Source organism: Sus scrofa, chromosome 4, assembly GCF_054392235.1.
Source record: "Sus scrofa isolate SSC_HxYL_T2T_F1_AM1 chromosome 4, Sscrofa_HxYL_maternal_Yorkshire_Landrace_v2.0, whole genome shotgun sequence".
In the NCBI taxonomy this organism is placed as follows: Eukaryota; Metazoa; Chordata; class Mammalia; order Artiodactyla; family Suidae; genus Sus; species Sus scrofa.
The window spans coordinates 35,435,645-35,457,666 of record NC_139386.1 but is presented as its reverse complement, the minus strand read 5'-3'; the positions used below and the strand labels follow the sequence as shown (position 1 = coordinate 35,457,666).

The following is a 22,022-nucleotide window of genomic DNA, read 5'->3' as shown; positions in this document are numbered from 1 at the left end:
CAGAAAGTACCCTTTAATTTTTTTGACCTAAAGATCGGCATTTGATGAAGGTGTTGTAATCTTTAGGATACCATCATGTTGTTTTTCCCATCCAGCCTCCAACTTCTGTGATTGCAGGGACCATAATTGGTGCATCTGTGCTAGTACCTGGCAGAGTCTCAGCGATGTGGTTGGCACTAAGAATATCTGTGGCATGAGTGAATGTTCTCTGCAGTTAGGGCGTCTCCAGGAGCAGTAGATAGAATTTTCCAGTCTACTCTTACCCTGGAAGCCCAGTAGGAGAAACAGGCATGGCATGTTCTTTCTGAGGGGCTTTTGTCTCTCAGCTCCCCGAAACCATTTGACATTTGCATCTATAGTTACTCTGTCTTTATTGTTCCTAAATAATTCACAGGTATTTATGGAATTCCTGGTCTCATCCCAGTGGCTGTGTGGGTTTTTGTATTTCATGTGTCCCCCAAGTTCAGGGCTCTGTTCTGTGTTCTCACAGCCTTTCTGTTGGTCATTGCTGGTTACTCACCTGTCTTTCCCTTGGACTGTCAGCTGCAGGAGGCTGGGGTCTGGATTTCCTCTGTATCCCTAGTCGCTAATATTGTGTTTGACCTAGTGTGGGCTTGTCTTGATGTTTGTAGAATGAATATAGGATGAATGAATGAATGAAATGACCATATTCGTGGTTAGCGCATCTTGAGGCACTGGTTTTCAGATGTGGCTGGTGAAGACAGAGTCTGTGGCATGACGTACAAGGCTGGTTTAATTAGCATGTCACTGTGATGTTTCATCTGGCCTTGACTGAAATTGATGTGGGGCTTTGCTAATGTGTCTCTCATTGCCAAGTAAGAAGCTCAAGAACAAAAAAATGACTTTATGTAGATATAACACTAACAGCAAGAGGTCTGGCTATATGAATACCTAAATACCTATAGGCACAGAACTTGAATTAGATGATAAAATTCCCATGGTCTTTAAAATGCAGCTCATGGCAGTGGCTCTTTGCCTTCTGCCTGGTTATCCTTAGTGGTGTTTCTACAATATAAAAGGCTTCAGCTGAAGGGTTTGAAGGTGAATATGCATTTCAAGGGGACCAAATAAAACTAGAGTAAGATACTACATCTGTTGAAATGGTTTTCAGAATACGTCACTGTACAATTTTAAAACAGCAAGTTTTGGAGTTCCTGTTGTGGTTCAGCAGGTTAAGGACCTGATGCTGTCTCTATCAGGATGTGAGTTCAATCCCTGGCCTCACTCAGTGGGTTAAGGATTTGGAGTTGCTGCAGGCTGTGGCCTGGGTCACAGATGTAGTTCAGATCTGGCATTGCTGTGGCTGTAGCATAGACGGGCAGCTACAGCTCTGACTTGACCCCTAGCCTGGGACCTTCTATATGCCTGTAGATGTGGCCGTAAAAAAGAAAAAAAAACAAAAAACCAGCAGCAAGTTTAAAGGTTTCTGTTAAATAAAAATAATTCATGATGTATTAAAAGAAAATATTTCCAAGAATATAATATGGTATGCCTGGTTCTCCCCAGAGACTGCCTCTTACTGTTCATGTAGTTGCCACATCACTCTAGATGCTATCCTCACGGCCGTAGTCTGTGATAAATCAACTTTAAATGGACTATATTGACATCTACACACTATATAAAAGGATAAATTTAGCCATTTTTACTCCCAATATTTTATAAAAAATTATTATTATTTTGCTTTTTAGGGCTGCACTCGTGGCATATGGAAGTTTCCAGCCTAGGGGTCTAATTGGAGCTACAGTTGCTGGCCTACACCACAGCCACAGCAGCGTTGGGATCTGAGCCGCATCTGTGACCTACACCATAGCGCACAGCAACACTGGATCCTTGACTCACTGAGCAAGGCCAGGGATCGAACTCGTAACCTCATGGTTCCTAGTTGGATTCATTTCTGCTGCACCATGACAGGAAGTCCTAAAAAATTATTATTAGTCATTCTTCTGTTGGGCAATCTTTACTGCCTTTCCTTCCCCTGTTTCATGTCTGACCTTAACCAGCTCTTCCTTTACTTTTTCAAGAGCATGAAAGTATGTTACTATTTACACTCTGTTCTGCAGGGAAGGATTTAAAAATGATTTAAAGGGAAAATTGAAAACCACAGACAACAGGTGACTTGCCTGAGGTCTCTTATCTGGTTATTATTAGAGCTGGGACTAAAACCTGGGGCTTTTGCCTCCCAATCTAGTGGGCTGTCTAGGTAAACTCATTGACCTCATCCATCAGATGTTTACTGAATGCTTATTCTCTGCCAGTTACTACATTCGTTACCAGTAATAAAAAATAATAAGACTGTTTCAAATCTCATACTTACTTATTTTTCTCTCCCACAGGTCAGAAATAGAAAAATTGATATAATTATTAGAAGTGACAAGTTTCATCTGTGTAGGAGACAGTGTTTTACCCAGCTAACTTATACATGTTTTAAAAATAAGCAAGACTGGTGTTCTCATCGTGGCTCAGCAGAAATGAGTCTGACTAGTATCCGTGAGGATGAAGGCTTGATCCCTGGCCTCACTCGGTGGGTTAAGGATCTGGTGTTGCTGTGGCTGTGGCATAGGCTGGCAGCTGTAGCTTAGGTTCAACTTCTAGCCTGGGAAATTCCATATGCTGCAGTGTGGCCCTAAAAAGACACACACACGCACGCACGCACACACACACACACACAGACAAAAGGCAAGACTTTGCTGATATAATTTAAGGGAAGTAACTGAAATTGTCAGTTTCAAGATTAAATGTAAAAGAAAAATTTTTACAACTCTATAATTATAAATTATATAATTAATCATGTTGTATATATGTGTTCAGCAATTTTTTATTTGAGCAAATCCAAATATTCTTCAATTGTCCTTATAGGTTTGTTTAGTATTTTGATTTCAAGTCTAAGGCTTATGCATTTTTTTAGTAGATCTTTTTTATGGTGAACTTCTTCCTTTCTTTTTTCCTCCTTTAGATTTTCATCACCGTGAATTGCCTGAGTACAGATTTCTCCTCCCAAAAAGGGGTGAAAGGACTTCCTTTGATGATTCAGATTGATACATACAGTTATAATAATCGTAGCAATAAACCCATTCATAGAGCTTATTGCCAGATCAAGGTCTTCTGTGACAAAGTGAGTAAAGATGACAAACCGTCATAAAGGTATTTTTGTTATTAGATAATACTTTTCATGACATTCCCTCCTTATCACCTTCTCTTGTCTAATGATGTCAATATAATCACTTAGCAATCACAGTGGGAGTAGTAATATTTCATTCTCAGTTCCTATTAGATATCTAGTCAACTGTATTTTTTTATTTTAGTCAACATTCTACCACTACTTGAATGGTAGTGACATTGAACTGTGACATTGAACTGTGCTATGCATCTGATTCATTTAGATAACTGAAATAATCAATTAATATTTCTTAGTGGGTAGATAGATCCTGTCCAAGAACATGTCAATGTAACCTTTATTATTTTGTGGGCTAAATGGGGTCTCATCTAGAGTCTTTTGGAATAGAAATGGCACCTATAAAATAAGTTCATTAGCAAACATACTTCAAGCAGAGATGCGGGAGTTCCCTGGTGACTTGGCAGGTTAAGGATTGGTGTTGTCACCACTATGGATTGGTCGCTACTGTGATGAGCAGAACTTCCATATGCCATGGGCATGGCCAAAAAAAAAACCCAACAAACAAAAACAAAAAAACAGGAGGTTAGTTTTTGAATCTTCCTGAATCCCTCCATAAGCATCCATAAGAGACAGAGCAATTATAATAGCAAAATTAAAATCCCATGATTATGTGATAAGAGACCCTGCCACATCCCAAATAGGAATGGGAACAAGCATCAACAATTTCGAGGTCTGTGTGATGTCAACATTGGGAGGGAAAGTAGTGGGACCACTTGATGACCAAAGAACAGGGAACCCACCAAATTGACCCATGGCACTGGAGAGCAACGTGGGCCCTCTGAGGATGGGGTGTGAAACTGGAGTGAGCAGGATGGACAGTGCAGACTCCAGGGTACCAGTTGGATGCAAGGGGACAGAACTTTGAAGGGTTTGGGGCTCCATAAGCTCTGGAGAATTATAAACTGAAGTTGCCTTCTAGGATAAAATCCTACTCTGGGAAATGACTGCTGGGAGTAGAATCCAAGTTGAGTTGGACCCAAAACAAAAAAAAGGTTCAAAGGAAGGAGAAGTTCCAAATAAAAAGGAAGAGGAGAAAGGATACAGATGGACAGATCTCAGGAAATACGTGACATTTTTCTTTTATCACTTTTTGAACACAACTGAAGCAGGGACATGAGAGTCACGAAGCTGGAAGAACTATCCTAGTCCACTCCTTTCACTTAGAAGTGATCAACAGAAAAGAAAAACAGTTGAATTTCATTCAACGTCTCATGAAAAAAGAGATTAAGGTCAGACTGACTTCCTGTAGAAAAGGGATGCATCCCAGAAAGACATGCCCACAAGGCAGGTGAACTCTATAGCCTAATATTTCAAAATGAGCTAAGTGAAATTAGGTAAATCATAGAAATTATGAAGGGCAACATAATTTACAGTTTGATAAGCGCAGACATGAGATGTTTGGAGAACAGAATGATTTGAAAAGAGATATGAAAGAATTTCGAAGTAAAATATTAAAATATCTCAAAAGTAAAGACTGTACAACAAGTAACACAAGAGTAAATAAATATAAGATAATGTAATTCTTAAGAGAAATACAAGTTGGAAAATAGCAAGATTTTTAAATTCAGAAGAAATAAAGAAACCCGAGAAAATAACAGATAAAGAAGAGAAGTAAAGAAGATCCAATAGGTATATAATATGGATCTCTGAGGAAGAAAAACAATGGCACAGAAGAAATGCTAAAAATGGTAAATGAGGAAAACTTAAGAAGTATACATTTTTAAATGGCCTTCCATGCACTTGGGAAAGTTGGCCTGGGATAGTCAGTATCAAATTGTTAAGCTATTGGACTTTAAAAATATTCTTTGGGGGAGTTCCCCTTGTGGCTAGTAAAGAACCCGACTAGTATCCATGAGGATATGAGTTTGATCCTTGGCCTCCCTCAGTGGCTTAAGGATCTGGCATTGCCATGAGCGGCAGTGTAGGTCTCAGATGCAGCTCTGGTGTGGCTGTGGCTGTGGCCAGCTCCAATTTGACCCCTAGCCTGGGAACTTCCATATGCCACAGGTACAGCCCTAAAAAGCAAAAAAAAAAAAAAAAAAAAAAAAAAAAAAAAAAAAAAAAAATTCTTTGGGAATTTAAGAAAAATAATAGGTTAAGAAGTCATTTATAAGGAAAATTTTATCATCAAAGTTTTCAATAGCAGCCCCTTGTCAGAAGACAATATTTAAAGTAATCAAGTAAAGAAAATGTGAGTTAAGGATTTTATATCCAGCCGAGCTGACTTTCAAGTATAAAAACAACAGGCAGAAGCAAAAGAAAAAAAGACAAACAAAAACACCAGCCAACCAACCAGCACAGACAAAAATTCACGGAATATTTCTTCTTGGGGAATCTATTGTTCCTAAAGAACAAGCTTTAGGAAACAATAGGACTGTAAAGACATTGTTAAAAGGATGATGGTGAGCTTTCAGTATGTATTTACATATAGATCCAATTCTAAATGATGGGTGAGACAGTGATGGTAAAATGATATGTTCAGACAATGTAGACATGGCTCAACTATTTAAAAATTGGGGAGGGTGGAGAGAATATGAAGAATAGAAGAAGCTGGCAACTGCTTATAGGTGTATACTGGATGTAAATGGGTATGACTTCAGCTTAGATACTGCAGAGAGGAGAGGACAGGGAAAAAGAGGTTTGTGGCTAATTCAGAACTGCCCCGAACTCTTAAAGGTGCTGCAGTCAGGTGTATCAAAGATCTGCCGTGCCATTCCCATGTCTGAGTTGTAGCTTAGCAGTGATAGAGAGTTGGAAGAAGTGGGCATCGGTGAGCAGAAGGCAGAGATGGTCATGAGAAGAGAGAAGGAAACACATTAACTGGAACTGCCCTGGGTTTAGGGACATGCAGCATAGTGGCAAACACCTCTGCAACCTCGACAGCCTTTCAGTTCATGATGATTTCAGTCAGTGCTCATCATCAGAGCAGCACAGCCCTCTGAGGGGCCATGAGGCAGGATACAGAGGCCAGTTAAGTCCGTAGACACAGTTGTGTGGATGAGAAACTTGCCAGTGAGCACAAGTTAACTTGCCAGAGTCACGTGGTGAAAAAGTAGAGGAGCTGGCTGCAAATCCGGGTTTGATTTCTTACACCTTTATTTCAGCATATTCAACATTAAGAATGCACTTTCAAATGCATACAACATGGAATTTTTAAGGTACAAGCAGAGGAGCATTTAAACAATCTGAATTCCTTTAGGTTTTTCTAGAAATACCTAGGGGGAGGGTAGCATCTCCCTCTTCTTGGAAGTGAGGCGTGAGATGAGGAACAAGGAAAAAGGGAGGGAAGGATGGAACTCAGGCCCCAGGCAATCCATTTACTTTTAGGTCATAGTTGGAATTGAAAGTAGGAAAGGGGAGTTCCCGTTGTGACTCACGGGGTTAAGAACCCTACTAGTTTCCATGAAGATCCAGGTTCAATCCCTGGCCTCGCTCAGTGGGTTAAGGATCCAGTATTGCCATAGGCTGTGGCATAGGTTGCAGATGTGGCTTGGATCCCGCCTTGCAGGTCGGCAGCTGTAGCTCTGATTCGACCCCTAGCCTGGGAACTTCCATATGCTGCAGGTGTGGCCCGAAAAAGAAAAAGTGGGAAAGAGAGGACTTAAGGGATGCTCATTGAATTTTTTTTCAAGACTATGGATGTAATAAATACTAAAAATCAAAAACAAAAATATAGAATGTGTAGAGAGTGTTGTGTTGTTGTTCACCTATATCCTAGGATGAGCGGGGATAAAACTAGTGATGTGGAGTTTCTAGTGAGTAGTGTTTAGTTTACACGTCCTGATGTTGAGGGTCAGGAAACTCGTAAGGAAGAAATCTCATGGGATAAGCCGGATGTATTAACCTTAACAGCTATTAATTTTCCTGATAAACTAAAATATCAAATGTTTTGCTATAATTAGTCATGGTATTTGCAGCTCTAATTTCAAAACCCAGGCAAAACTCATTCCTGGGAGATAAAAAGAAAAAAAAATTATTTTGCACTTTTCAAATAGGTGCATAAATGCAAATGATCAATTTGAATTATCCTCTAAAGCAAAAGAATTAAGAGCTATTCCATTTTAAAACTGTAAATTTTCCAATTATAGTCTAGCATTTTAAACAGGTGGAATTCTGCACAATTTATAGTTCCCCAGCTTGATTTTAATTAATGCACCTGTGAGATTGCCTTCTCTAACTTTTCTTTTTGATTTTATGATACTTATATTGAAAGATATGTGTTTATGCATTAAACATTCAGGATCTGTCTACATAGCTATACCTATATCAATACCTATATTCTATCTTTACATCCATAATTAATTACTTCCATTATCTTTCACAAAAAATAAGAATTGTATTACCACAAACAGCCACAACATATTGTTCAAAACTCAAGAATAAAGCCATATGCTCTTTAAAAACTTTTTTTCTTTATTCTTATTTAGAATGATCTTGGAGACAGTGACTATTGGAGATAACGAAATGCTAAAGAATCTGCTCTTTGGTAACTTCTTGGTACTTGGGTCAACTTTAAATAGGTTGAGGCCACATTCTTAAGATAAATTTAAGAGACACAATTTGTGTCAAATAAAAAAACAAAAATAGCCATCACCTCTCAAGAGGTGGCAGGAGTGATCACAAGATAATCAGAAATAATCCTCAGGCATATCTTCCAAATTTAACCCTCCATAGGGAGCATATAGGTGGGGGAAATTACCTGCAAATGATAAATTTGATATTTGTAGCAAATTATTCTCTTTGGGAAGAACTCAACTTCTTTGCACCTTAATAAGAGTGGAAAGAACATTTTCAAGAAGCTTGGGCCACAAATAAAGGAAAGAAAGGAATTCTCAGAAGGTCATGTTCAAGGACATTTTCTGTATCTTAACTGAATGTCTCAAAGCTGCCTTGGGTCAAAGATTTACTTTGGAAATGAGAACTGTGGTTCTCCTAAGTTTGGATACTATCAGAATTATTTTGTTGTGCTGACATCTGGGTATTTGGGGCAGGAAATTTCTTACACAGATGGGGCACCAAGGCTAAATAAACTCTATGGAGAGTTACTCTATGTTTTATTTTAACCCTTTAGGTCCTGCATATCAAAGAATACCTGTAAAATAATAATAAGCAAGTGAATTTATTTCCTTAAATTGACATTGAACATATATAAATCTTGAAATAGATTAATTCTAGACCTTTTCCTCATAAAAATAGTACAAAACAAAAGGCTAATTTAGAAGTAAATTACTTGGCATACCTGGGGGCACAACTTGGGTAACCTGTAATTTATGTAGGTAAATTTCCACATTTCTGCTTACATTAAATACTGCATTGTACAGACTTCAAATATGGAGAAAAATGTCTTACATCAATATAGCAAAAAAAGGAATAATAGGCGTTTGCTTATATTTCAAACCCATTTGAACAAGGTAACATCTGTGCATTTAACACTTTATTTTCTAAAAATACTATGTTATCTAGACCAAAACAAAACAAAACAAAAAAACCCTTTACAAAACTCTAGTATGTCTTGAAGAGACTTCTAAAGGAAGTATTTCTAAATTTTACCCTCTTTTACTATGAATTTCCAAGGTTTATAAATATCAGGGACAATTCAAAACTTAGACGTGATGTACGGTAAAATAATTACTCCCTTTGGTAGTAAGAATTTTTTTTAACTTAAAAATGTATATTTAAAATACCTAATGAAAATATTATAACTGTCCAAATCTTACCTATGTAAAGCCCTTAGTTAGAACTCATCTCACACAGAATAAGTACCACATAGGTATTAGCTGTAACCACTGATTTTTTTAGGAAATAGCTCTAAAGCCATGTCCTTTATGAGGCCCTCACTGACCATAAATCCCCATCGTGTTGTGGCCTTACTTTGGCCAGAATTGGGAAGCTGCTTTTTTCAAAAAGCCAATTTGATAAGCAAAAAATATATTTCAGTGTTTTATTTCAAACCATTTGAGTATCCTTTTCTATGAATTGCTCATTTCGTGACTCTTGTCCATTTTTTTTTCGTATGTTAGTTTTTCAAAATTTGAATTATTTATATTTTAATGATTTATACTTATGATATTTTATTGCTAGTATTTTCATCAATTTGTCATTTGCTTTTTAATTGGTTTGTGTGTGTGTTTAATAGAAGGATTAAATTGTATACTTGCAAATCTCTCTCTTTTGAGTGTGATAACTTGGGGGCAGTTTCTAGTGGCAGAGGTTGCTGATCAGTCTGTACTTTGTTTTTTAATTTTTTTGCTTTTTAGGGCTGTACCCGTGGCATATGGAGGTTCCCAGGCCTGGGGTTGAATCATCGATGTAGCCAGTGGCCTGCACCACAGCCACAGCAATGTGGGATCCATGCTGCATCTGTGACCTACATCACAGCTCAGAGCAACACCGGATCTTTAACCCACTGAGCAAGGCCATGGGTCAAACCTGTGTCCTCATGGATGCTCATCAGGTTCATTGCCACTGAGCCACATTGGGAACTCCCTTTTTCTTTTCTCATATTTTAATATTCATTAAATATATGGCCACAAAGGGCAGGAACTGTAAATGCAGATCTGAAATCTAGGGGCGTTTAGGTTGAGGGTGTCTTTCTGGATGTCACTTCTTGAGAGTGTCATGGAAACATGAGTATCGATGAATTCTTCTGCAGCAAGAAGGAAGACAGGGAAAGGAAAAGGAAACTGTGTTGGAATGTCTGTATTTGGGGAATGAAAAGAGGCAAATGAGGTAGCAAAGCTGACAGAGAAGAGTGACCAGAAAGAGAAGAGGATAAAAAAGAATCACTGAAGGCCAAGAAGGCAAGAGACGTAAGGTGATGCTCAACTGGTTAGGTCGGATGGTTTGGGCAAGAGAAGCCAATGAAAAGGTCAGATTCCAAGGGATAAAAAAATGAAAAGGAGGTGAATGGACAGAACTCTGTTTTGTTTTGTTTTGTTTTTTCATCCTTTTATGGCTGTACTGGTGGCATATGGAAGCTCCCAGGCTAGGGGTCTAATCAGGAGCTATAGCTGCCGGCCTACACCACAGTCATAGCAACACCAGATCCGAGCCATGTCTGTAGACCTACACCACAGCTCATGGCAACACTGGATTCTTAACCCACTGAGTGAGCCCAGGGATCGAACCTGCAACCTCATGGTTCCTAGTTGGATTTGTTTCCATTGCACCACAACGGGAACTCCCAGAACTCTTTTCTGCTGGGTGAATGAGCACCATCTCCAAGAGCATATGAACATCTTGAAACAAAACCCAACATCCCATTTGTATGTACCAAATGATCTCATGTCCTGTGTAGTTTACTCAGTCCTCCCTCATTTCCACCACTCTGATGATTTTTAAAAGTCCCATGGCATTGAGCAAAGGAAAGGTTTTGTAGGGAATTGGCACTCAACGTTGATGCCCCTTCTTAATACCCCCCCCCATGCCCAGGAATGTTAATTGGCCAGTGTTTTATCCTATGACATTTTATTATAACCACTAAATTTACTTAACCCACTTCTCTAGGATAGGGGAACTGGGTCCGTTTTTTTCTGTAGGAATTCAAAATTGAAGTTAAGTAGGCAAGTGTCAAAAGAGGGAATTGTGGGAAAAATGGGATCCCTTGGAGGTCAACAATGTACCGTAGACCTAGGGGCGGTCTGAGCCTTCAGAGCCGACGCCTGGTCTCACCAGAGGGCTAGAAATGGGGCTACCCACTCTCCTCCTGGTTTTTGTCTCTTATCCCTGTGGCTTGTGTGCAGACAGTCTCTGGTAACATGCTTGTCGTTGTTTGCATTTGTTTTTCCCTTTCAGGGAGCAGAAAGAAAAATCCGAGATGAAGAGAGGAAGCAGAACAGGAAGAAGGGGAAAGGCCAAGCCTCACAAACTCAGTGCAACAACTGTGAGTGTGGCTGAAGGGGGTAGGGGGTGGGCTTTGGCTGGGCCACATCCACTGGGGAACATGTAGAAAGACATGGGTTGCAGGTAAAGCATGCTTATGTTAGGGGTGGCTTGCTTTTCCCTAGCAGTGGAGACAGGGTGAACTGTTCCTATGAAAAGCAGATAGAATCACATGATCACAGCATTCTAGGGCACAGAGAGGGACAGGAGGGCATCAGGGGACTGGGGCTCCCCCTCAGGAAGGCTCACTCCAGTTCCACGTTGGTTTGGTGATGGGAGAGGGGAGGCTTTTGAAGCATATACACATGTGTGGCATTGGGGAAACTTCATAGGAGATAACCACAAATTTTAGCTAAGACAAAAGCAGGTCAGAATTCTTAGTTATTCATAACCCTCTAAAATTGATGGGTTTTGTGACTGTGTCCAGCCTCTGATGGGAAGTTGGCCGCGATACCGTTACAGAAGAAGAGTGATATCACTTACTTCAAAACGATGCCTGACCTGCACTCCCAGCCCGTCCTCTTCATACCCGATGTTCACTTCGCGAACCTGCAGAGGACAGGACAGGTATGGACCACCTGCTAACATCCAACTGCCTGCTGTCCATCCTCAGGGCTGGTAGAGCCTTACGATAGCATCACTTCAGCCACTGTTAATCTTAAAAATTAGGCATTTGACAAAAAGTCAGTCATTCCCCGCAGAAAGTGGAATTTTGTAAAAAGGAATGTCTCAGCAGAGGAAACCGACTTCCTAAGGGGAGCAGAGAGTGAGTTGCTACCAGTGGTGTTGACAAAGCCATGAAAGAAAAAGAAAGTAAGAAGGCTGATAATCTGCAAGAGAAATTTTGTGTTTTTGTTTTGTCATGTGGGATCAGCCTGATGCAGTGGAGCTCCATCTAATGGTAGGAAATTGAACTGCACCTGTAACTTTAGAAGGTTGCACAAGAGGACAAAAAATTCTTTGAATAAATGAAACTCTATTAGCAAATTTTCCCTTAGTAAATTAACAGTCACCGTTGGATAGGAAAATTATTTTATGCCAAAAGAAAAATAAGATTGTAGACAATAAGAAATATTTAAAAAAAATAATTCCCATGTTCTAGGTATATCTACAAGTGAAATTATAGAGGTAATATTATAATGACATAAACGTCCAATAATTACCTCATTATGGTAACTCAAGTTGATGAAATACTATGCAGCCAATAAAATATAATTATGAAAACTATGTAGCAATACAGGAACTAGTTAGGATAATGTTCTGTGAGGAAAAATGTAGACTATCTATTTCTGTCTGTATCATGATTCCAAATTCATCCCAGAATCTGAACAAGAAAAATGGTGATACTTGACGAGTAGAGCTATGAGATGGATAATTTTTTGGGTAATATTTTTAGTATTATTGATTTTATGTGATAAGTTAAAATTGTGTGAAAAAATTACTCCCTTAGAATTAGAATCGTCTTTCACCAAACCACTTGGGTTTAGTGACTTGTGTGTTGATTAGTTTTCTTTCAAACTTGGAGTCCTCTGAGAAAAGGTCTGTTTCTGGAAAGAGGTGCATACTGACACATTCCATTCTAAGTGTTCAGACAATCATTGAAATTGACCTTAGTCCAGGAGGAGAACTCATTACTGTCTTAACTTTTTCTTGGGACTGTTTTGTCCTCCATGTCATTTTATTATATGTATGAAACAAAGCAGCGGTAAAACCAGGGCTTTTTGGTTGCTGTTCTTGACACAATATGGTAACAAAATACCCATGGTTTTTTATTTTAACGTGCATTCCACCAAAATGTAACATTCCCATCTTGTCTTACTTGTTTGATAGGAAAAGGACACAAAGAGGAAAAGGACGTATGTTATGATTTATTAGGATATGAGTGCCAGCACCTAGTTTTATTGATGTATTTTTTTACATTCCCGAGAACATAGTGGTGATTTGTGTATTCACAGTCTTTGCTCATGGGGACTTTTTGAAGCTGACTGTCCACGCCTTCCGAGAGAGGGGATAATGGAGTTAAATTGTTCCTATTGTTTTCTGTCGTGATTCTGGCTTCAGCCCATGTCCAAGCTGACAGCCTGACCTGTTCCTTGGCAAGATTTCTCTGAAATACACAAAGCTGTAAATGAATCTTAGAAGGAAAGGTGACCAAATCTGACCACTCCTGACCGTCAGTCCTCTGGCCTCACTTGGCCTCTTCATGTCCTGAGCTGGGCTCCTAGCCTGTGGCTGAATCAGACGGAACTTTACAGTTTGTTGGTTTCAGCAGTTTGCAAAGCAGTCCAATCAGCGTCCCCCAGGGCATCAGTGAAGTTAAGTTCTGCTGCCTGGGGTCCATCCTTGCAGCGCCTCAGGCTTCCCCTCTGGCCTTGGAGTCAGAGTTAAGGGGGTCAGTGAGGGAGCCTGCCTGAGCTCTAGGAAACAAAGGAACACACTCTTCTGTTTCCAGAATGATGTGTGAACATCCTGTAGTTGATCCAGTTGCTTGGCCCAAGGAAAGGAATGCCTTGGGTGATTGGCTTGGACTTAAGGCTGCCTTTTCTTGGAAGAGCTAGGAGCCTTGGGAGATGGGTCCAGAGGCAGGACAGAATGGGGCAGTGCTGTGGTTTACAATTGGGCACAGGACAGGGCTTGGCTGGCGTTGACCTGCAAAACAAAAGTCAGCAGCAGCAGGTCACAAGCCAGGCCAGTTTCACTGCAAGAGAGCAGGGGCCATGGGGGCAGAAGGCAGGTGGCAGGGCACAGCTCAGTGACCACTACAGGTGTGAGCCTGGCCAAGTCAGCCACGCGGCAGCCCTGCACCACTGCAGCCCCAGTAGCTATCCTGCTTTCATGGTCAGTGAACACCTGAGCCATGCTGAAGTCACCTCAGCTGTGGTCTCCCAAAGACATGGGCTGGGGAGCGGTACGTTTCCTGTCAGCCCACGGGTCCCCTGCTCTGGCATTATCTCATTGATTCGCCTATGGATTTAAATAGTTGTCAGATGGTTGTCAAAAACTCCTATGAGGGCATTAACCTAACGTGCTGACACTAGGGAGTTCCTCAGCCTCCCTCGCCCCCCTCCCCCACAAAAGCCCTGATCTTCACTGTGGCTTTTGTCAGGAATGCCTTTGGGAAGAAGCGATGAGGGGAACTGGGGAGAAACTGAGGGATGCAGAGGCAGCAGCCTTCCGCATCCCGGGTATTTTGCAGGCATCAGTCTTCCTCAGGGCACCCAAACCCAAGGAGGACACACTCCTCCCTCACATCTTCAAGAATGGTGTCCTCACCTGTGGCTTGTGAACCTGCTCCCCTGAAGCGCAGGTGTTCTTGATGAGAATTCACATTCCCAGAGTTCCCGTTGCGGCTCTGTGGAAGTGGATCCGACTAGGAACCATGAGATTGCGGGTTCGATTCCCTGCCTCGCTCAGTGGGTTAAGGATCTGGCGTTGCCGTGAGCTGTGCTGTAGGTTACAGATGTGGCTTGGATCTGGTGTTGCTGTGGCTCTGGTGTAGGCCGGAGCTCTACAGCTCTGATCAGACCCCTAGCCTGGGAACCTCCATATGCCATGGGTGTGGCCCTAAAAAGACAAAAAAAAAAAAAAGAATTCACGTGTCCCAGTTCCATTCCAGGGCTTTCAAACTAAAATCTGTGAAGGGGGTTCTGGGAATTTGCACTGATGACGAGGCCACCAAATAGTTTTTAGGCACTCTAAAGTTTGAGAGGAACACTGTTTAAAAAGTGAATTTGAAGAAAAAGAAAAAAAAAAGTGAATTTGTGCCATAAGCCCTACAGCAGATTGGGAAGAAACAGTGGGTCCTTTAGTGTCAGGAGGAGAAAAGACAGTGCCAAGTGAGAGGGACAGTGTTGAGGCCGCTCAGCAGGCCAGGAAGATGCTTAAGAGAAGGCTACTTCCAGGTTTGGGTCACCAGTCACCTTTGCAGAGAGCTCTCCATGGCCCTGTGTACACTCAGGCTGGGCAGATGCATCATGCCACCTTGAAAGAAACCAGCACAAAACAGGCCAACATCAGGAAATTTCCCCCACATCCAGTTGTGTGTCTGGTGCTATGGCCCAGGCTCCCTCGCTCTGTGGGTCGCTCCATGCACATTTAAACAGTTGGTCCCATTGCTAGTACATCCCAATGACAGATGCCCTGATGCTCCACTGAAACTTGGGAGGCTGTGGAGGAAACGTCTTACCTTCATTGTTTTCTGTTTAAGAAGAAACTCACTGTACAATACAACAATAGACATTAAAGAGTTTAAGAGGAAAAAGTTCCTGGTAGAAATCCGAGCTCATGACTACAGTGACTCATTCCCAAAGAGTTCCAGGTCGCCAGCTTTGTTATATAACCGAGTTTGGGGCTTGGCAGCAGCCCAGGACCTGCCAGGAGCCTTTGAAGAAGCTTGCACAGAGGGTGTCAGTCAAGGTACAGCCGTCTTTCTCTCCCAGGTGGCTGGGGCAGGAACAGTGACAAAAAGAACCAGAGGCAACGCCTGATGTCAGTGTGTTGGATACAAACTTGAGTCTTGTTCTTGCTTCACCCAGACAAAAAAAAAAAAAAAAAAAAAAAAAAAAAATGGTCCTGAAACACATGGTTAAAGCCCAGGAAAGGCCCACAATTAATTTGCACAAATAATTAGGCCGGGAGGACTTGCCCTACGTAGCAGATCTCTGGATTTCCAGAGCTGCATAAAACAAGGATACTTCATCTCTGGTCTTCAAATCTGCTTCTGCCGCCTGCTGGGCTGACCTCCTGAAAAAGTCTCTTTTCCTTCTGCCCAGAACACCTCCTAGAGCTAAATGCACTTTCCTAGCCTGAAGACATTGACACCTAAATTTTTGTGGGTTGTGAGTTGTCAGGGTAACCCAGCTCCCCTTGGGGAATAAACAGAGGCCTGCGGTTACTGCTGTGGAACCCTCCTGCTCCTCTCCGGCACCCAAGCACACTGGTCAGCTCACCTGTGGACCGGTGGGGGTGGTTACTCACGGGCCCTGCTCTATAGCCTTTCTAAACAGTTCTTTTTAGATCTTGCCAAAGTATTTCCTTAATGTCAAAAGCAAGCTTTGGCTGAGGGCTATAGGTAATCTGATCAGACTGACTTGAGCTAGAAATAATCAGAGTTCCAATTTTACTTCCTTATAATCTCAGAGTTAACCCTAGGGAGACTGTGAAGAGGTTAAATTTCTATTTCCTTAGATACACACACACACACACAGCATCGTTAAACAGATCTGTCTTCTGTCTTTTGTAAGAGGCAGCGTAACGCTTTAGGAAAGCCTGTGCTTCGCGTAATGTATTTTCCTTTCTCCTGTCTGACCTGCAGTGGGCCTTCTGTTTTGTTCCACAGGTCTACTACAACACGGACGATGAACGAGAAGGGTAAGCCCCTTGGGCCCTCCGCTTAAATGCTCAGAGTCAGTTCACGTTGGAAGAAGTGGGTTCCCAAGTTGAGGGGGCAGCGTGGGTGGGGTTGGGGGATGGGGGGATGTCCCCTCAGCTCTGGACCCAGAGCTCAGGCAGACTTGACTTGGGATTGGCTGGGAGAAGGCTGGGGAGTACCATCCTCCTTCCGTGTCTCTCTTTGCCCCTCTTTGCTGCCCACAACCTGCCTTTGAACAGCTATTTTTCTTTTTTTTTCTTTTTTTATTACTCAATGCATTTATTACATTTGTAGTTGTGCAATGATCATCACAATCCAATTTTATAGGATATCCATCCCACAATGAACAGCTATTTTTCCAAATGATAGAGCTCTTTGGTTCCACTCTTTCACTGATAATCCCATTACTGAAATCTTTGGCCCCCAAACAAGATCGAGCTGGGCTTGAGGCAGGAGCCAAGGAGACCCCCTGTCCTACTTTTAGTGCCTGTCTGGGCCACCCGCGCAAACCTCCCGAAGCCCTCCCTCTGCAAAGGGAGCTGGGTAGGCTAGTGGTGAGGCTGGTTTGAATGGGAGCTGGGAAGGCTGAGAACCTTGTCACTGTCCTTAGGACTATAGGTAAAAGAGGGTTTACCTGGGGCACTGAAGGCTCCCAGTGTCTTCACATTGAGTCTCTGCAGACTGCCTTTCTGTCCATTAACTCATTGTGTGGACTCCTAGAATTTTACAGCCAAAGAGGAACTTTCAAGGTCATTTAGCTGACTCTGTCCCTTAGGTAATGCAACATAGTATACCTCGTCCTTGATAGGTGGTCAGCCAGCTTCTACTTGAATGTTCTCAAGCGATGGGAATACTCTCCATATTCTCACTACGTGAGATAGCTCATTACACTGTTGGATAATTCCAGCTCTAGAAAGTTTGTTGAACTGATGACTGCCTTCTTTCAGCTTCTACCCGTGGGCTCCAGTTTTGCTTTCTGGATAAATCTCCCCCTTTGCTCCTCATTCAAGCATAGATTTACCTTCCAGCATCTCAATTCCCCCTCCAGGGATGCCACCCAATTTTCTCATAGTCTCCTTAAAATTGGCTCTCAGAAATAAACATGTTCTGAACCACATAAATGGGACGTTGTATTAGAATAATTTCTTCTTATGACCTGGATGTTGTTTTTCTCTTACCGCAATCTAGAACTCTCCATTCATTTTTCTTTTTTTCTGTAAATTTTTAAAATTTTTATTAAAGTATAGTTGATTTACGGTGTTCCTTCAGTTTCTGCTGTCCAGCAAAGTGACCCAGCCACCCATACACAACCATTTTTCCCCCCATTTTCCATCAGGTTCTTACTAGAGACAGGTACAGTTTCCTGTGTTGTACAGCAGGACCCCATCACCCATCCATTCCAAATGTAACAATCTGCATCTACCAACCACAAACTCCCCATTAGCCCCCTCTCTTCCCCCTTCCCCCCTGGCAGACACAAGTCTGCCCTTCAGGTCCATGATCCATTTCTGTTTTGTAGATAGGTTCATTTGTGCCCTATTTTAGATTCCACATATAAGCAATATCATACGGTGTTTGTCTTTCTCTTTTTGACTTATTCACTTAGTATGAGAGTCTCTAGTTCCATCCATGTTGCTGCAAATGGCACTGTTTTGTCTTTTTTATGGCTGAATAATAGTCCATTGTGTATATGTACCACATCCTCTTAATCTGTTTATCTGTTGATGAACATTTAGGTTGTTTCTATGTCTTAGCTATTGTGAATAGTGCTGTGATGAACATACAGGTACATACATCTTTTTTGATGAAAGTTTTGTCTGGATATACACACAGAAGTGGGATTGCTGGATCATGTGGTAGTTTTATATTTAGTTTTCTGAGGTACTTCCATATTGTTTTCTATAGTGTAAATTGTACCAATTTACATTCCCATCAACAGTGAAGGAGGGTACCCTCTTCTCCCCACCCGCTCCAGCATTTGTTATTTGGTGACTTGTTAATGATGGCATTCTGATCTGTGTGAGGTGATACCTCATGGTAGTTTTGATTTGCATTTCTCTAACAATTAGTGATGTTGGGCATTTTTTCATGTGCCTGTTTGCCATCCATATGTCTTCTTCAGAGAAATGTCTATTTAGGTCTTCTGCCCATTTTTCAATGGGGTTGTTTTTTTGTTTTTGAGTCATATGAGTTGTTTATAGATTTTGGAGATTAGGCCTTTGTCTCCTACATTGTTTGCAAAGATTTTCTCCCATTCTGTGTGTTGTCTTTTTTTTTTTTTTTTTAATGATTTCCTTTGCTATGCAAAAGCTTCTGAGTTTAATTTTATTTTTGTTCTTATTGTCACTATTCTAGGAGGTGGATCAAACAAGATGTTGTGATTTAGGTCAAAGAGCATTCTGCCTATGTTTTCCTCTAGGAGTTTTATAGTATCTGGCCTTGTTTAGGTCTTTAATCCGTTTTGAGTTAATTTTTGTGTATGGTTTTAGAGAGTGTTCTAATTTCATTCTTTTACATGTAGCTTGCCAATTTTCCCAGCACCGCTTGTTGAGGAGACTATCTTTCTTCCACTTGCCTCCATTGTCATAGATTAGTTGACCATAGGTGCTCAGATTTATTTCTGGGCTTTCTATCCTGTTCCATTGACCTATATTTCTGTTTTTGTGCCAGTACCATATTGTTTTGATAACCATAGCTTTCTAATATTGTCTGAAGTCAGGGAGCCTGATTCCTCCATTTCTGTTTTTCTTTTTCAGTATTGCTTTGGCTTTGGGGATCTTTTATGTTTCCACACAAATTTTAAAATGTTCTATTCTGGTTCTATGAAGAATGTCCTTGGTAATTTGATAGTGATTGCATTGAATCTATAGATTGCCTTGGGTAGTATAGTCATTTTGACAATATCGATTCTTCCAGTCCAGGAGCATGGTGTATCTTTCTGTCTATTTGTGTCATCTTTGACAGTTACTGGTCCCTGAACTATGCAGCTTCGTGTTTTTCTTGCTCTATCAGAATCCTGGGTTCTTATGTCAGCATTCAGCTAATTTTCTGTGAGAACAGTTCCATATATAGATGGATTTTCAATGTATTTATGGGAGTATGTGAACCTCACATCTTACTTCTCTGTCAACATTTTTTCCTCTGCACTTTTCATGTATATTATGTTGCGTATGTACAGCCAAAATCTTGGTTTGCCTTAATTACATATGTATAACTAAAATCTCTAGATCATTTTTTTCAAACTATAGTCAAACCAGGACTTCCCTAATTATGCACTTAACATATTTACTTGTAAAATAGTTCAAAGTGAAATAAGTGGGCCAGATATTCCCAAGCCCATTTCCTAGAGCAAAGCTTGGCAAACTGTAGCCTAAAGACCAAATCAAGGCCCAACAGGAGTCTTTGTGGCTCAGTGGGCTAAGAACCTGGTGCTGTCACTGCAGCAGCTTGAGTCACTGCTGTGGTGCAGGTTTGATTCCTGATCCAGGAACTTCCACATGCTGTAGGCGTGGCCAAAAAAAAAAAAAAAGACCCATTACTTCTTTTTGTACTATGAGCATTTTTAAATGGTTGAAAACATCCAAAAGAATAATGTTCCATGACACTTGAAAATTATGAGATTCAGATCTCATAAATAAAGTTTAATTGGGGCACAGCCACATTAATTCCTTGTGTCTTGTCTCTGGCCTCCTTGGTGCTACAACAGAACTGAGTACAGAAACTCAGTTATAACCTAAATGTTTACTTTCCAGAAAAAGTGTGTCACCCCCTGTCCTAAAGGACAGAGACTCTCAAAAGAACCTAATAATTCCCTAGTTGCTTCCAGGCAGAAGCTCATCTAGGATCTGACCTCTGAATTCTAAGATCTTGATTTTCTAAATATCTAATTAGGTTGTTCTTTTTAATCTCAGCACAGAAGTAGTATATTCCAGTGGCGGGAAGGAACAGAAGTGATTAGCACTATCAGCTCTAATCTGTTATTCACATACTTTACAAGGGACAGGGTGGCGCCATGGAAAGAACATTAACTGGGCTGAGGGAGTCCATATTCTGCTCCTGGGCTGCTGCTCACCAGCGTGAAGGCTGGGACCGCCTCCCTGACCTCTGGACTTCACTTTCCTCCATTATAAAATGAGGATTTTACATAAGACCATCTGTAAGATCTCTCATGAGAAAATTGAGCATTATGACGGAGAAAGGCCTGGGGCCTGAACACTCCTGCATGTGCAGGCCATGCTCGAGGATCTACCTCAGCCTAACTGTCCTTCCTTACAAGCCGGAGACATTTAGGGAGCCAGCTGACCTACTTCTAATTCTTAGCTTGGCCTGTCTGTAACAATTATCTTCTTTTATTGCATAAGCCTGAAGCCTGAGGCCCAAGTCTCTTACTCTTAACACATCTTCTAATTAGAGTTTGATTGAGTAATATGGGCGGCCCTGGAGCTTCAGTGTCAATACACAGTAAGTACTTGGCTATCATTATATGTAAAAGTATTAATTAACATCCCTGGATGCCTTGGCTAGGCACTATACTAATGCTTTATATGTATTATTTTATTGGATTCTTCCAAAATTCCCATAGGGAAGACACTGTAATTTCCTCCACTTTACAATGAGGAAACTGAAACTTGAAGAGACCAAGAGACTTGTTTCAAACCACACAACTAGTAAGTGAGAGAGATGGGATTTGAACTTGGGTCTAGCTGCGCTCCTATCACCTACCTTTAGCCATCACGCCCTATCCCTAACCCCCCTCTTAGTTCTTGGTCTGCAGCTGCCAAGGTGATACTGAGTGATAGGCCCTCAGCGGGATGGCTCTCTGGCCTTGATAAAGTGTAGGAATGTAGGACTTTGGAGTGTAGGACCCAGCTTGGGACAAGCCCAGATGAGAGTACCTGGCAGAAGGGGTCAGTTCCCCCAGCCCAGAGGAGTGCCACCTTCCCTGGCATTTGCATAGCCTTCATCAGATCAGGACTGTCTGGTTAGCTCGCTCTCCTGCCAGGTATAATCAGTGCATCTTAAAGCATCTCACTGAGTGTTGGAGAGCTCGTTCACACAGCCGCCAGCTGGAGGAGACAGTCTGCCCAGCATATCAGAGCCCTCTCCCAGCAACTCCAAAGCCAGAGTGGTGGCCAGACACAGACTTGGTCACAAGGAGGAGAGCTTTTTGGCCTGAAGTGCCAGCAAACCTGAGGGCACTTAAAGAGAGAAACTAGAGAAAATTCAGATGAGGTAGGATGGGGAGCCATCATCGGCTAAGTGCTTAAACTAACATAAAGAGGAACACCTGTTTGTTTCTGCCCCCCTGTCTAAAGATAAGTACTTGGGGTGACTTAGGATGCTGAATTTGGGGACCCCATGCAAGCGTGTTTCTTGGGCAGGACTACAACAGTTAGATACAGAGACTTTTGGACACCAGCTCTTCGCAGCAGGTCTCTTGCTGTGTATCAGAATCAACCTGGGAAGTTAAAAATACTCATGTAGAGGCACTGCCCCCAGGGATTTTGATTTCATTGGTGGTGGGGTACAGCTCAGGCATGGGGACTTTCTAAAAGGCCCTGGGTGATTCTAATG

The 22,022-nt window shown here is 41.6% G+C and overlaps 1 protein-coding gene across 5 annotated transcripts in view; it reads left to right on the top strand.

Moving 5' to 3' along the window:
- GRHL2 (grainyhead like transcription factor 2) overlaps positions 1-22,022 on the top strand; it is a 193,408-nt gene that overhangs the window by 130,647 nt on the left and 40,739 nt on the right. For all 5 annotated transcript variants that reach the window (XM_085021961.1, XM_021090600.2, XM_085021960.1 and 2 more), the window contains 4 exons: positions 2,975-3,133; positions 10,991-11,078; positions 11,505-11,644; positions 16,416-16,447. In XM_085021961.1, the coding sequence (XP_084878087.1) occupies positions 2,975-3,133; positions 10,991-11,078; positions 11,505-11,644; positions 16,416-16,447 (419 nt within the window). The remainder of the gene's footprint in view (positions 1-2,974; positions 3,134-10,990; positions 11,079-11,504; positions 11,645-16,415; positions 16,448-22,022) is intronic.